Genomic DNA, 15787 nt, shown 5'->3' with positions numbered 1-15787 from the left:
GGTTGTTCTTTTTTCTGCATTCCTAAGAAATGCAATCCTAATTTCCTAATAGGAAATTTGTGAATTTAAAGCAATGGAGGTGGAGTTTCTCCCCCTTATACCTGCTGCTGCCTATCAGCTTGAATCATACCCCAATTTTCTTTGCAGAATGGTGGATCTAAGCCAAACCTCTCTCGTTTTTATCAGTTTAGAAACTACCAGCAGCAAAGTGGGAGCCTGAAGTCATTTTATTTATACAAGACGATAAACTGCCTTCATCCAGCAAAGAAAGTGCCTTCAGCAGGTGATGAGACTGAAAATTATGGCGTATATGGAAAAGGGTTCAGTTCTTCTCCCTTCCACTTTATGACACAATTCAAATGTATCTCTGTTGAAAGATGTATGCAAGCAGTTAAAGGGACTCATAGATCTTTTGGTTGCTGAACCCTGCCCCTAGCTTTAAGCTCCAACTTTCCTTGGTGGGGGTGCTGAAGAAGATTAAAATTCTTTAAAAAACAAAACAATCAGACAAACAAACAAATAAAAACCTTCTAAGAATCAGAAGAGAAAATGACTCAGGAACTTGACCTCAGTGTACTAAAGGGATTGGAACGACAAGTTGTCTTAGATGTCCTGAACCGTGATCAGATGTTGAGGAAGGTGGACGAAGAACGAATAAGGTATGTGGCCATTTTGGAATACAGCGTGCCATTGCATCTCCCTGTTTTATTTTCTTCTTTTCATCTATTCTTTGCTAAAGTCTTTTTCTCAGATTCTTTGTTAGACCATTCTAGTGATTAAATTCTAGATTAAATACTTTGCAGGAAGAAATTTATTGAATGGCTTTGTCATGACTATTCTTACAGTAGTTTTGTACATTCCCTACTCTTTGCACTAAGGGTGTTTTCAGATGGGTGATTATTGTGCATGCTCCTCATGCATGCAGTTCCCCTCCCCCCCCCCCCCCCCAGCATTCATATGATGCTGGCATTAAAATGTGAGCCTATATTCCAGTCTAATCCAGATGTATCTTTCACAGCAAGCACATAGCGTTGACCTGCTAGAGTTTTTCCAAGTTCCTGCCAAGGGCTCTAAGCAAGATTTGGAAAGCAATTATGATGTTTCAGTATGGTAGGAAGGTTCACTAGTAAATTCCTCCAACCCCCTTTTTAAAATTAAGGTGGTTATCTAGGAAAGCAACACAGAAGGAAGTCGCACTCACTCATCTCCATAGGTCAGCCAGTTATTTCAGCATGGTATTATATTGTTTAAATGTGGTGGAAGGTGAAATTACAGGTTAACCTCTTGTTTTTGGTTTACATTGGCTATTCAAATTACAGCATATTATTAATGAAAGTGAATTCATGCAGCTACTTAGAGAATAAGTGTGAATAATTGTTCATTTTTTTCACTCCCACCTGATAAAATATGTGCATATTTATTTACTTTTTTCTGGCTGAGAACAGGAAACTGAAGCTGCAGCTGCAGGAACTTCGATGGAAAGGGACAAAAAACACAAACCTGGAATATAAGTCTTGTGCTCGCTGTCAGAAACCTCTTGGAGTGCTAATCAACAGAGGTGCAGTGTGCAATGGGTGCAGTCACCAAGTATGCTCCAGATGTCGCATCACTTTGAATCGCTACCTGTGGAAATGCACTGTCTGCTACGCTCATGAGTGAGAAATTCTAGAGAAATTGCTCAGTAATATTTGTGTTGTGGGTGTTTATGCCTTAGTTGCATATGTCATGAGGATCAGGTCTGTAGGGGTTTCACAGCAGCCCTCTGCTATCAAGGAAGAAGGAGACAGAGGCAGCATATACTTGGTGGGGAGTAGGACAGTGTGATCCAATGCACGGCCAGAGGACCACATGAAGCCCTCAAGGGCTTTTTGGGAGGCCCTTGGCAACATTTCACACACACACACACACACACACACACACACACCACAGCAGCCCTCCCACCACCTTCCCAAAGCTGGGTAAGCAAAGTGCTGAGCTTTGGGAAGGAGACCTGAGGGCTCTGTCAGGGTCCTAGAGCCCTCTCTCCACCTTCCCAAAGCTTAGTTAGCGCTTCCCCAGCTTTGGGAAGGAGGTGGGAGGGCTTTAGAACTTTGCCAGAGCCTTATATCCTTCCCAAAGCCCGGCCCCAGCACCTCACTTATCCAGGTTTGGGAAGGTAGTGGAAGGGCTAGGTAGGGGGGCATCAAATTTTGGGCTCACCTCCCCCCTCCTTGCGACAAGGCAGTGTCTAAGGAGGTTCACACAGCGGGCACACTGGCAATATTGCTGTGGAATTAACACACAACACTTGGTAGTCAGAGCCATGGGACTCCTTTGCATGCACCTTCAGTAGGATGGGAGCTTCTTTCCTGTAATGTAGTGTATATTTGAAGCCTAGAACCACATAGGTCTTTTTCACTTAATTAAAAAATGAAATGAAAATGAAAGCTAAGATTCTCAGGAAGTTGAATTCTATGCCCAGTACCAAATTCTATGGGTTTTCTATTCTTGTGCATATTCTGGAATGTCCTTCTGGGTTATGTAATAGTTGAGGTTCCAACGCGGTAATGATGGAATTTTTGTGATGAGCCTACAGGTGATTTTCAAAATCTTTCAGTAAAAGGTTCAAATATTTGTTTTGCAGGGAACTTAAAGTGAAAGCAGGCGAGTGGTTTTTTGAGCAGCGATCAAAGAAATTTCCAGCTGAAGGTAATGCTTTTAAAAAGTAGCAGGAAGCTACACCATTAAATGCAAGATAAATTGATGGTCTGTTATTTTTATTTCACATTTTGTTCTCTTAGCAAGATATGTATAATCGGAAATAAGTAATAGTAAGTAAGTAAGTAAATAAATAAGTAAGTAAGTAAGTAAATATATGAGCACTTAACAGTTACATTTGGCTACAATGTAGAAGTATTTAGGTGCTAGGCATTAGTGTTCCTCTTCAACCAGGCCTTAGGCTGATTAGCATCTGATACCCTTTTAGAGGTGTTGTGGGAGTGAAGGGGTTATTTATTATGTATTTTGTTTGTGTTTTTTATCTTGTATTTTTGTGTTGTGAACTGCTTTGGGCTCTATGGATGAAGGGCATTACACAAATTTAATATAAAAATAATTTTAACTAAGTACAATGCACTCTAGGTAAAGGACCCCTGACAAATTAGGTCAAGTTGTGACCGACTCTGGGGTTGCAGCGCTCATCTCGCTTTATTGGCCGAGGGAGCCGGCGTACAGCTTCCAGGTCATGTGGCCAGCATGACTAAGCCACTTCTGGTGAACCAGAGCAGCACATGGACACGCCGTTTACCTTCCTGCCGGAGCAGTACCTATTTATCTACTTGCACTTGACGTGCTTTCAAACTGCTAGGTTGGCAGGAGCAGGGACCGAGCAACAGGAGCTCACCCCGTCGTGGGGATTCGAACCGCCGACCTTCTGATCGGCAAGTCCTAGGCTCTGTGGTCTAACCCACAGCACCACCCATGTCCCTTACAATGCACTCTACCCTGGCTGTAAACTCTTACTAAGAATAACTGTTTCTATTGAACTGATACTGATGCTGTGTTAAATTACAGATTCAGATACTACTCCCTCTTGGTTTTTTGTTGTATTAATGAGTCCTGAAGCGGTTAATTATTATATATATTATTAGTGCCATTTTAAAAATGATTTGTTATGGACTTACAACAGAAAGTTCATCTGCCCATATGTCAACATTTTGTAGAATTCAAATGAAACCGTTAAACAGCCTCACCAATAGTTTTGCACAGAGAGATGTTGCTTTCTTTGCCCTAGACTAGAGAATGAGACAGAAATTATACAGAAAAGAAAATATGAGATCATTTTACTGGAATTTATTTCTATTGGTGAAAGACAGTCTGAGTGCTTGGCTGGTAACTATAATTTGAAAGCATGCTGAAGCTGATCCAGTTAAAATCTGCAGTCCTGCACATGCTTGGGTTGCATAAATCAATAGAAGTCAGTGGAATTCAAACTGGCTTGTTTGGGTGCAGGATTACAGCCAAAGGAATAAATGTTCCCATTTTGTGACTCTCTTGGAGCAGGAATAAATTAACAGTGATGAACCAAAATTATAGCTGTTGTTCTCTGTTAATTGCCTCTGTGACCAATCAGTCCATGGTAATTCCTTCAAAGACAACACAAACTTATGACATAAGTGGCACAATATTTCAACAGGAAACTTTAGAAACTAGTACTGTCAGTTAGACATTGTTGTTGACTGAATTGGATGTGGGATCTTCTGCACACAAAGCATGGAGCCCCTCAATCTGCTTTGGAGGGTCTCTCAATTATATGGAACAGATTTTGAGTTAGTGGGGGCTACAGAGGAGAGGAGTGGGAAGTTCATTTGCACAAGTGGAACAGATCAGCATTGGGTACAACCCGTAAGAACACATGCACAGTCTGCTTGTTTCTCATTTCATTTCTTTAATAGCCTCCAACCTATGCTGGCACATGAGGAAGGGCAGGAAGTGGCCTTTAGACATAAGATAGTGAATTAAGAGCAGCGGCATGCTTGCAACAGGGTTCTTGTAAAATATGCAACCACTTCCCTATTTGCTGGCATAACGTGGCCTGAAATATCAGGCAGTCATTGTGAGAAAATATTTTTTATCAACAATTTTGTTGATTGTGCCAGAGACTTACTTTATACAGTGTTAATAATTGATCTATTGCAGAATTATTATCTTTGTAAGTAGCTGTAAAAGCATATTGAGATTAATGCCATATATATATATATATATATATATATATATATATATATATACACACACACACATACATACATACATACAGTATTGCTCTGTGCAATTCATCATTTGTTACATGTGATTGATGACAGAAGGATTCCTTGCTCTTAGTTGATTGTCCACCATTTTATAAGCAGAAAGATTATTTTGGTACTTAGTTATACAGGTTGAGTGGTAGCCAATGAAGTCGTACTCTGAGTAGATTCATTAAAATCAACAAACCTAAGCCCGTTTATTTCAAAAGGCCAATGTGTCCCCCCCCCCTTATGTGGGAGTTAAGTTCCTGCACACAAATGAAATTGTGTAATGACAGGGCGTTTTCAGAGGTGCTTCCCTGTTTGTGGAATACCCTCCCTAGTGAGGTGCTTCATTTTCTGTCAGTGTTAGCTTTCAGGAGGAATTTGAAAACATTCTTGTTTACTCAGGCATTTTGCAGGTGAAGAATACTGTTTCTGGCAACCCAGAGATCATTGAATGAAATAATGATTTTACGTAATTGCAACTATTTTAGAATGATTTCCCTGTTTCAAAATCCTTTTTTTAAATTGCAGATGTGTTTGCCACCCTGGGCTCCTTTGGGAGGAAGGGTGGAATGTAAATTCAATGAATCAATTAAATTTTAAAAATATTGTTGTGCTGCTTGTATTACTGAACTTTTCAGCTGTAATTTAAGTTTCTACCATCTGTTATTGTACTTTGCTTGAATCAATACCAATAACTAAATGTAAAACTACATTTTTCTAAATGGTCACAGAATCTCTTGAGCACTTTTAAGGGTTGGCGAAATTGAAGTATATTGGCAACAATAAATGACAGAAAATTGTGACAAAGAACTGGTTTGTGAATAGAATTTTATTGCTAGCAAATGACCTTGATGGGGTTTTCCCCCCCTCTTGCTTCACAGGTAGATATGAAACTGCTGGGGCAAAGCTCTTGGACTCTTATCAAGCACTACTAAGGTAAGGACAAGAAGGTGAACTTGTCCTAGAGAGGTGGATGCAGTACAAGGAGTGTATTGTGCAGTACAAAATAATCTGCCCCCTGAAGCTATCTTCAGATGCCAAGGTTTAATTTTAAAAGCTTGCAATAGAACAAGCAGAAATATAAAACTTATTTTGGTGCCTTTGCTGTGCTTTTAAAACAAGTTAGCATAGTACAAAACCTAGTAGGGCCTGAGTCTTGTAGTGGTTAGTGTATTGGATTAGGACCTGGTAAGCCAAGGTTCAAATCCCCATTCAGCCAAGAATCTCGCTGTGTGACCTTAGGGCAGTCACAGTCTTTCAACCTAGCCTACCTCACAGGGTTGTTGTGAAGATAAAATGGGGAGTGGAAGGACCATGAATGTCTTCTTGGAAGAAAAGTGGGGTATAAAAGTAATAATATAATAAAAGCAAGACTGTAACCAAAAATGACATTCCCATGTCAAGTTAGTTACTCAGTTGGGCTCTAAGGTGCTACTGGAAGGAATTTTATTTTATTTTATTTTATTTTATTTTATTTTATTTTATTTTATTGCATTGCATTGCATTGCATTGCATTGCATTGCATTGCCATGTCAAGTTATCTACCTGCTGCCTATAATGTCTTGTACAACTTATCCCATGTCTTGTTGTCATGGTATGTTTCCCTGCCACTCTCATTAGTGGCAATTATGCGGCAGAATCACTTGATTCTGTTAGGTCATATAAGGCAAGTTGCACTAGATGTTATGGAGGAAGAAGAGGGACCTTAGCGCAGGGCTGCCATTTTCGGTAGTAGCCCCCATGTTTTTCGTAGCATGTGGTTCCACGCTTCAGATCAGTCAGCTTGTTCTCCATTTGGGTGTATGTTCATCAAAGTCCCACTGTACAAGCAAGCCAAGGTACTGTCATGGAGGCTGTGATATTTATTGAGATGCTAGTGAAGGAGCAGTCAGTTTTTCGATAGGTAGCAAAGGATCTCTTGCAGCATCTCAGAAGATATGTGATGGAAGGCCCAGATCATGAGCAGTTGCTGACAATTCAAAACTTGTGTGCAACACTGCAAAGATTATGGGAGGCATCTATTGGATCACACATCAGTGGTTTGGGACAGCAAAATGTCCTGGTTACATTCTCATCGCTTTCTATGATTTTTTTTAGGGGGTCTCAGAGTGAGAGTTTTGTTCAGTGGGACAGGCAAGCCTGTTATATGGGCTCACTTTAGCTACAGTGGTGTAGTCAATCCTGTATCTAATATAGCAGGCCTGTCCAACCGGTCGATCGCGATCTACCCGTCGATCGCGGGCCGTCCCTGGTCAATCCTTGTTGATCTCCAGAGATCAACCAAAAAACCCCAACTCAACAACTCTGATCTCGCTCCCTAAATCCTGGGGAAGACCAGCATGGAATTATGCCAGCTTTCCTTTGATCCTAGTAGGCTTGTGACTAAATTACAGCCATGCCCATCCAAAGCTCTGCCTCCCTCAATATTGCAGTACAGCCAGATACCGCTATGTGGCACTGTGGTATGGCTTCTTGGGGTGATCACATGGGGAACTGCAGTGCTCACAGTGTGGTGGAGCAGGGATTCCCACCCCCACCTGCGCTGCCAGACCGCTAGCTGTGACCTCACACATTAGTATGGTGGCCCTTAACCCTGAGACAGATTAAGTGGTTTGTTAATTTTCAGTAAAATCTTGCTCAATGCCTTGCTCTGCTGAAAGAGTAAAGGTTAAAAGTAAATACCAAGACTGTCAGGAATGTGACAGACAAGCAGCAAATATGTTGTAGGGGGAATGCTTATTGAATGTTTAAGTTAAGCATTAAGGCTGAAAAGTCACTTCTCAGCAAAATGCTTAACTCTGCATGTAACTTAGGCCCTTAGTTGATGGTAAATATCACAGGATCTGCCTTAGTTCTCCTGAAGAAATATTTGGTAGATTCCCTTTCCCACTATTTTCAAAAGATTTCATGATACAACGTAAAGCAAAACCTTTTTTTATTATTCAATGTAATACAAAATAATCAAAAGAGTAATCAGTATTACAGTTAGTAATAGCACAATAACAGAAGAATAAAGTGGCTTAAATGTTTATTTGCACCATTTTTTCCCTTATACAGTAAAATAAAATTCTTACTTACATTTTAGTACACTGTTGTACAATGTCAACATTTTCTACAGCAACATATAATTTATCTGACTTCCCAATATCCTTGATTTTCTTGTAAAGTAATAAGACATTGGATTCTATCTGTATAATATTTCAGGGTATTTTTCCTTATTTTTCAATGTTGTTAACCTCAGAATGTTAGTTGTTCCCACAACTTCCTAATAAAATTTGCTTTGCTCAGTTTTGGGGTATTTTTCCATGACTTAGCCTACAGAATTCGTTCCAATGTCAAAATATACAGAACCTGCATCCAATACTGTGATGGTATACTTCATTTCACAGTGAATAGATGCACCAGATTATCTAACGGATCTTATCTGTTTTGGAGGTTAAGCTGAGAGGGATATATAGTATGACAAGTTTTGTCACCTCCGATATGAAATTCATTTTCTAGGAATGTCTGCCATTCCCCTGGTTATTTTCCTTTCATATTTAATCTCTACAATTATTTATTACCATGGTTTTTATTATTATATTAAATGATCAACACAATAAAGGGAATGATAAGATAGTGTGCGTACAAATTCGAGTTACTGTCCTTTCATATTCCACCTAATTTATAAATAAATATATTCCAGCATTATTAAATATAAACCATAAACCATATAAGTATAAATTTAAATGCCAATAAGTATTGTTTAAACATTGTTAAAGAAATACTACTGTTACCTACTGTAGTAACCTTTAAAGCATCCAATTACTTCTAACATAATCTGCTTTCTGTTTTATACACGTAAACAATTGATTAATTTTGCAGCCATCTCTGTTCCCTAAAATAAACTTATTTACCCTTTACATTAAATATAACATTGTTGGTCTCTAATGTCTAGTGCTGTTCTGCTTTGATTGATTTTTGTGATTATTTTTATGCTATTATATTTTTATTGATTTTTTGGGGTGATTGATCTCATTGAAATGGTGGTTGATGGGTTTTAAAATGGAGTATAGGCGATATAGCGAAGACAGTATGTCAGAAATGAACTTACATCTTTATGGTAAAATTCTGTTCTCCTTAAATTCTCAGTAACATATCAGTGGTTCCTCCAACTCCCCCTCCATTTGCTGAATCCACAAGTGAACATAATACAGTGGTAATGTATACTTCTATCTTTCTATTCAATGTGGCACCACATCTTTTAGCACAATTATTCCCTTTTAGCACATTTTCTTTTAATTTTTGTTTTCCTGACAGACTTGTACCATTGAGTGCATTTTATGTTTTTCAGAGTGCAGTCCTAGCAGTAAGCACCACTGAACTCGTTTGTTAGTTTTCTAGATAAATATGAATGTTTTTGAAATAGGGATGATTGAAGAAGGTTGACTCGGTCCTATTGTACACCAGCGGCAAGGAGCAGAAGACTGACTGAATGGCTGTTAAGGCTGCAATCCTATATTGTCTCACTTGGACGTAAACACCATTGAATTCAGTGGGACTTGTTTTTTAATGGGCACATATAGGATTGCAATACAGATTACTTTTGTTTCTTTATAAGCCACCAGGATGCGTCTTGCACCAGATTGCATACCTTTCGGCAAGTGGTAAAGATATACTTCTTTACCCTTGTTTCCCCCCTCCTGCTGTATTGTTGTTTTGCCATTCAGGGGATTATGTCAATTTTTGTGGCCCTTTAACCTACTGATTTTAACGAAAGCTGTATATTGTTTTAAAATGTGGTATCTTATGTAATTTGCCATGGGACCATTCAGTGAAGGGCAGGCTATATGTACAAATAAGTAAATAGATCAATAAATTACTGCCCCAGCAATCAGAGTAGAAGTTCAATCAGTGTCAAATAATCTCTCTGCAGGGTTTCCCATACTGAATCTTGGACCTTCTGCGTGCAAAGCAGATGATCTACCACAGAGCTGCAGCTCTTCACCTAAATATGTTCCATTTGATAAGCTACTTGCTTTTATTTGTAACATCATTACAGCATATTTGTGTTGTGGTAGATGCAAAAGGATTGAACTGACCTGTGTGTCCTTTTTGCAAACACAGACAGCTCAAGTCATGCCAAAACATTTCCCTTAATTGCTTAGCTACAGATATGATAGCTCTGTTTGCACACATGCACTTTTTTTTTTGGTAGGCATGTGACTTGAGAAGCCTTGAAAACACAACTCCTTCTTTTATCACTTTTATCTTTTTATTTTCACCCTGTATTGCAGGAACTTGACCAGACTAAAAGTTTCCACAGGTCTATGGAAAATCTGTTTCTGACATTTACATCACATATAAAAAGTAAGTGTTCTTAAGGACTTTGCTATTCTAAAGCAAGCAGTAAAATGTTTCAGCTTGAGAGGACGGGTCAGGCCATTTAATGGAAAGCAGAGGGGAGAATTCAACCTCTTCTAAGTAGAGGAGTTGGTGGTTTTTTTCTCCAAGGTCCACGAAGGGAAGCAGCTCCCCATGTCAAACTTTTGAAAATAACAGGCACACTTGCTTCTGATTCCAGTACTACTTTTTACTCTTACATTGTAATCCTCCCACATTGTGTTTGGAACATGCTGGCTATTTTTTAATTGCTTAAGGTGCAGCTTGTTTATTTATGCTCTGAAGTATTCATTCAGCACCTTAATTTTAGTGAAAATAACAATGAGGTTTTCAAAAGTTGAAAACTGTTCCAGGGAACATTATTTGGTAACAGCATGGATGCCAGTCAATTGCTACTGTATATAGCCAGCTTCTGCTGCAAGCTGGCAAAAGTGATTTACTTGAGTTCAGTCCTCAAGAATAGATTGCACATCTGACCCAAATACTCAGTTGATTTCAACTTCACTAGTAGAGCTAGTGAAGTGGTAAGCCTGTACCTTAACTGTACGGCATAATGTTGCAAGTTGGAGGCTGACATGATTGAATTCCTCTCCATAATCGGACCCCCCCCCCCATGTATGCAGAAAGCTAAATACTGGAGAAATGGGTTCTTTCCTAGATTTCTTCCTTGCTATTAACATGATGGCTGCATGAAATTTCCAGATTCAAAGGAACTATAGCTTGGAATACCAGTTTCTGGGGAGCAACAACCAGAAAGAACTGTTGTTCTTAAACCCTGCATGTGAACTTACAAGAGGCATGTGGCCAGCAGGATACTACATTAGATGGGCCTGTGATTTGATCCAGCAGAGTTCTTTTGGTCCTGAAATGACATTTTTCTATGTATGTATGTGTACGCCTCCCCCCACACTGGAGGAGCATTCAATCACAATGTGAGAACTGGGCCTTAGTTGTGCCTAGTTATTGTTAGATTGCATATCAAGGCCACCACGGTTTTGGCTTAGTTTTAAGAGTTTGAAAGCATACCAGCGCAAGTAGATAAATAGGAACAGCTGTGTCAGGAAGGTAAACAGTGTTGCCGTGCACTCTGGCTTCTGTCATGGTGTCCCGTTGTGCCAGAAGCGGTTTAGTCATGCTGGCCACATGACCTGGAAAAGCTATCTGCAGACAAACACTGGCTCCCTCGGCCTGAAAGCGGAGATGAGTGCCACACCCCATAGTCAAATTTGACTGGACTTTACAGTTTACCTTTACCTTACATTGCCTTTTGTACCTGGAAAGCTTTGTCCAACTTCATTTTCAGAAAAAAATAAATAAATAGCCTTGTGCATACTCAGGAATAGGTGTGCAGGTACTGTACAACACACACGCGCTTTGCACCAGCTAGAACTCGGCCAACCCTTTCTGTTGCTGCATCTCTTACATGATAATGAAAAATTGATAATGGAGGACAAGCTGTTTTTCTTAGTGTGGGGTTTTGGAGTTTATTTTTTATTTATTGGTCAAGTAATCCAAGATAAACTTCTGGGGAACCCCAGGCTCTGTGGAACACTGGTTGAAAACCACTATGCAATGTGACCAGTGCTTTTTTTCTGGGGGGACACAGGGGCACGCATACTCCTAAACATTTTGTGAATCTAGGTTTGGCCTCATTGAGGGGCAGTATTTCAATATGAGTAGGAAAATGAGAGTACCCCTAAACATTTTTTTTAGAAAAACACTGAATGTGACCCATATGTATAACTACCCTATGTGTAACTTGAAAACTTACAGTAGGTACTACTGCAGTGTAATGGCAGTTAGCGTTATTCCTGTTTTCAGTACTCCAGACTTCTTGTGCACCAAAGTTGTCAGTAACAGAGAACCCCTTTCTTGAAGCACTGTGTTCCACTGAAATGGAACTAACTTCTAGCTGTGTTGTGTTCAAAGCTGAGGTGACCTAATGTGATGTATTCCAGCCAGTTTCTTCAAATGTAAATTCCAATGCTGTCCTGTAAATTAAGATTGCATATATGCCTCTCTAAGGCTGCATACATCCTGTATCTTAGCACATTCAAAGCCCATTTTTCTTCTCAAAGAATTCTGAACACTGCAGACTCACAGAATTACAATTCCCATCAACCTTTAACAAAATACAGCGTTCAAAACTCTTTGAGGGGGGAAATGTGCCTTGAATGTGCTTGAAAGGTATAGCACATACACAGCCTAAGAGCATGTCTGGAACAAGATTTCCCCTCCCTGCAATTGACGTTTTTATTCATTGTTATAACAAATACAGGAGCTTGCTGTAGAAAACAGATTGTTGGACATAATACACTTTCTGCTCTTACACTCATTGGTTCAGTTCTGTAATCAATTCTGCATTTTGTACTTCAGTATGTTTAAGCTCTTTTCCAGTATCACCCATGTTGGAAATGTCAACAGAGCATCAAACAATATCTGACCTTGTGTTTTTGTGGAAAGGCTCTAAGCAGAAGCTTTTATATGCTGCTCCACCAGCAGCTGCCCCTCAGCTTCAACCCACCTTATGGGCATAGACAGTGAATAATAACTAAGCAGACATGTTGCATTTCCTACAGGAGATGATCAGATTTGGTTTAACTGTTTGTGTGTCTCATGGGCCATTTACTGCAAGCAATGGGTAAACAAATATTGATTGTTATAAAGGGTAATGATGGAAAGGTTTCATAAGTCAGACATGACTCAGAATTTCCTTTCTTTTGTGGACTTAAAAGCGCTTAAGGCCCTGTCTTCTGGTATCAAAATGACATGCAGTCTCTGAGATTCTTTCTGACAAGGACAGTATTACATACAATGAAATAATGTTACTCACCAATATGGGTCTAATCCTAGGGGAAATATGGGTATTGTACATTCCCAGTTTATGGCAATACTTTGATTTCTTTATTAGTAGGTTTTTATCAGGTCTTGAAAACTTGACCCTTCCTTCACACCTCAATTTTGTGTGTGCATTGTATCATAAATATCAGCCATGCTTTCAGTTATGAATCTAATGTTATCTTTTGCATAGTACAAAGTAGTGTACAAGACAATAGATGAACCTCATAAACAAAATGAGTATGTTTGATGTTTTTTTATCTTTTTAATTCTCCTTTTATTAATTCTAGAAATATCAAAGTCCCAGAATGATATGACAGCTGAGAAAGGGTTGCTAACAACAGATTATGGGCAAGCTATGGATCCAAAGAAGGAGAGGAGAAGCCTGTCTGACACTGCCATTGATATTTCATCCAGGGTATTCAGTTGGATATACATTCAGTATATTTTAAAGGACTGTTTACAAGCAAATATACACACAGGGCTTAGCTTTCTGCACTTGAAAGTAAACTCCAAATTCTGCTCCCGGAAAACACAAAAGATTCTTTGAATGGAATAAAATACACATAGTTTCTCCTTTCTTGATTGTGATGATTTTCTGATCTTAGTTCCATAAGTACATTTTTTGTATAATTGGGAATTACGTGTTTTACTTCCCCTCCCACCGATCTCCCCAAGGCTTCTGAATGTGAATCAGAAGAAATGTCTGTGTGAACTGCAAGTTGGCCTATGAACTCTAATGGAGGGGTAACCATGGTTGTAAAGGAATATCCTTGCAAATCTGTGTTCCTCCATTGAAGTTATGGGGAAATCCTTTGAAATGGGAGAATACACTGCATGAGTGCATGTCTTGTGTTGTTGTTGTTTGTTGTTGTTTAGTCGTTTAGTCGTGTCCGACTCTTCGTGACCCCATAGACCAGAGCACGCCAGGCACCTCTGTCCTCCACTACCTCCCGCAGTTTGGTCAAACTCATGCTGGTAACCTCGAAAACACTATCCAACCATCTCGTCCTCTGTCGCCCCCTTCTCCTTGTGCCCTCCATCTTTCCCAGCATCAGTGTCTTCTCCAGGGAGTCTTCTCTTCTCATGAGGTGGCCAAAGTACTGGAGCCTCAGCTTCACGATCTGTCCTTCCAATGAGCACTCAGGTCTGATTTCCTTAAGAATGGATGCATTTGATCTTCTTGCCATCCATGGGACTCTCAAGAGTCTCCTCCAGCACCATAATTCAAAAGCATCAATTCTTCGGCGATCAGCCTTCTTTATGGTCCAGCTCTCACTTCCATACATCACTACTGGGAAGACCATGGCTTTAACTATACGGACCTTTGTTGGCAAGGTGACATCTCTACTTCTCAAGATGCTGTCTAGGCCTGTCATTGCCCTTCTCCCAAGAAGCAGGCGTCTTTTAATTTCGTGGCTGCTGTCACCATCTGCAGTGATCATGGAGCCCAAGAAAGTAAAATCTCTCACTGCCTCCATTTCTTCCCCTTCTATTTGCCAGGAGGTGATGGGACCAGTGGCCATGATCTTCGTTTTTTTGATGTTGAGTTTCAGACCATATTTTGCACTCTCCTCTTTCACCCTCATTAAAAGGTTCTTTAATTCCTCCTCACTTTCTGCCATCAAGGTTGTGTCATCTGCATATCTGAGGTTGTTGATATTTCTTCCGGCAATCTTAATTCCAGCTTGGGATTCATCCAGCCCAGCCTTTCGCATGGTGTATTCTGCATATAAATTAAATAAGCAGGGAGACAAAATACAGCCTTGTCGTACTCCTTTCCCAATTTTGAACCAATCAGTTGTTCCATATCCAGTTCTAACTGTAGCTTCTTGTCCCACATAGAGATTTCTCAGGAGACAGATGAGGTGATCAGGCACTCCCATTTCTTTAAGAACTTGCCATAGTTTGCTGTGGTCGACACAGTCAAAGGCTTTTGCATAGTCAATGAAGCAGAAGTAGATGTCTTTCTGGAACTCTCTAGCTTTCTCCATAATCCAGCGCATGTTTGCAATTTGGTCTGTGGTTCCTCTGCCTCTTCTAAATCCAGCTTGCACTTCTGGGAGTTCTCGATCCACATACTGCTTGAGCCTTCCTTGTAGAATTTTAAGCATAACCCTGCTAGCGTGTGAAATGAGTGCAATTGTGCGGTAGTTGGAGCATTCTTTGGCACTGCCCTTCTTTGGGATTGGGATGTAGACTGATCTTCTCCAATCTTCTGGCCACTGCTGAGTTTTCCAAATTTGCTGGCATATTGAGTGTAGCACCTTAACAGCATCATCTTTTAAAATTTTAAATAGTTCAGCTGGAATACCATCACTTCCACTGGCCTTGTTATTTGCAGTGCTTTCTAAGGCCCATTTGACTTCACTTTCCAGGATGTCTGGCTCAAGGTCAGCAACCACACTACCTGGGGTGTACGAGGCATCCATTTCTTTCTGGTATAGTTCTTCTGTGTATTCTTGCCACCTCTTCTTGATGTCTTCTGCTTCTGTTAGGTCCTTTCCACTTTTGTCTTTTATTATGGTAATCTTTGTACGAAATGTTCCTTTCATATCTCCAATTTTCTTGAACAGATCTCTGGTTCTTCCCATTCTGTTGTTTTCCTCTATTTGTTTGCATTGCTCGTTTAAGAAGGCCTTCTTGTCTCTCCTTGCTGTTCTTTGGAAATCTGCATTCAATTTCCTGTATCTTTCACTATCTCCCTCGCATTTTGCTTGCCTTCTCTCCTCCGCTATTTGTAAGGCCTCGTTGGACAGCCACTTTGCTTTCTTGCATTTCCTTTTCATTGGGAT

The 15787-nt window shown here is 39.9% G+C and overlaps 1 protein-coding gene across 10 annotated transcripts in view; it reads left to right on the top strand.

Moving 5' to 3' along the window:
• SYTL3 (synaptotagmin like 3) overlaps positions 1-15787 on the top strand; it is a 44748-nt gene that overhangs the window by 10422 nt on the left and 18539 nt on the right. For 8 of the 10 annotated variants that reach the window (XM_077925865.1, XM_077925867.1, XM_077925860.1 and 5 more), the window contains 7 exons: positions 187-659; positions 1446-1655; positions 2624-2688; positions 5654-5708; positions 8904-8970; positions 10049-10121; positions 13283-13410. In XM_077925865.1, the coding sequence (XP_077781991.1) occupies positions 550-659; positions 1446-1655; positions 2624-2688; positions 5654-5708; positions 8904-8970; positions 10049-10121; positions 13283-13410 (708 nt within the window). In that variant the 5' untranslated portion in view covers positions 187-549. The remainder of the gene's footprint in view (positions 1-186; positions 660-1445; positions 1656-2623; positions 2689-5653; positions 5709-8903; positions 8971-10048; positions 10122-13282; positions 13411-15787) is intronic. The other 2 variants (XM_077925863.1, XM_077925862.1) reach the window with 1 other exon arrangement.

This window comes from Podarcis muralis, chromosome 3 (genome assembly GCF_964188315.1).
Source record: "Podarcis muralis chromosome 3, rPodMur119.hap1.1, whole genome shotgun sequence".
In the NCBI taxonomy this organism is placed as follows: domain Eukaryota; kingdom Metazoa; phylum Chordata; class Lepidosauria; order Squamata; family Lacertidae; genus Podarcis; species Podarcis muralis.
This window is presented reverse-complemented; position numbering and strand designations above follow the sequence as displayed.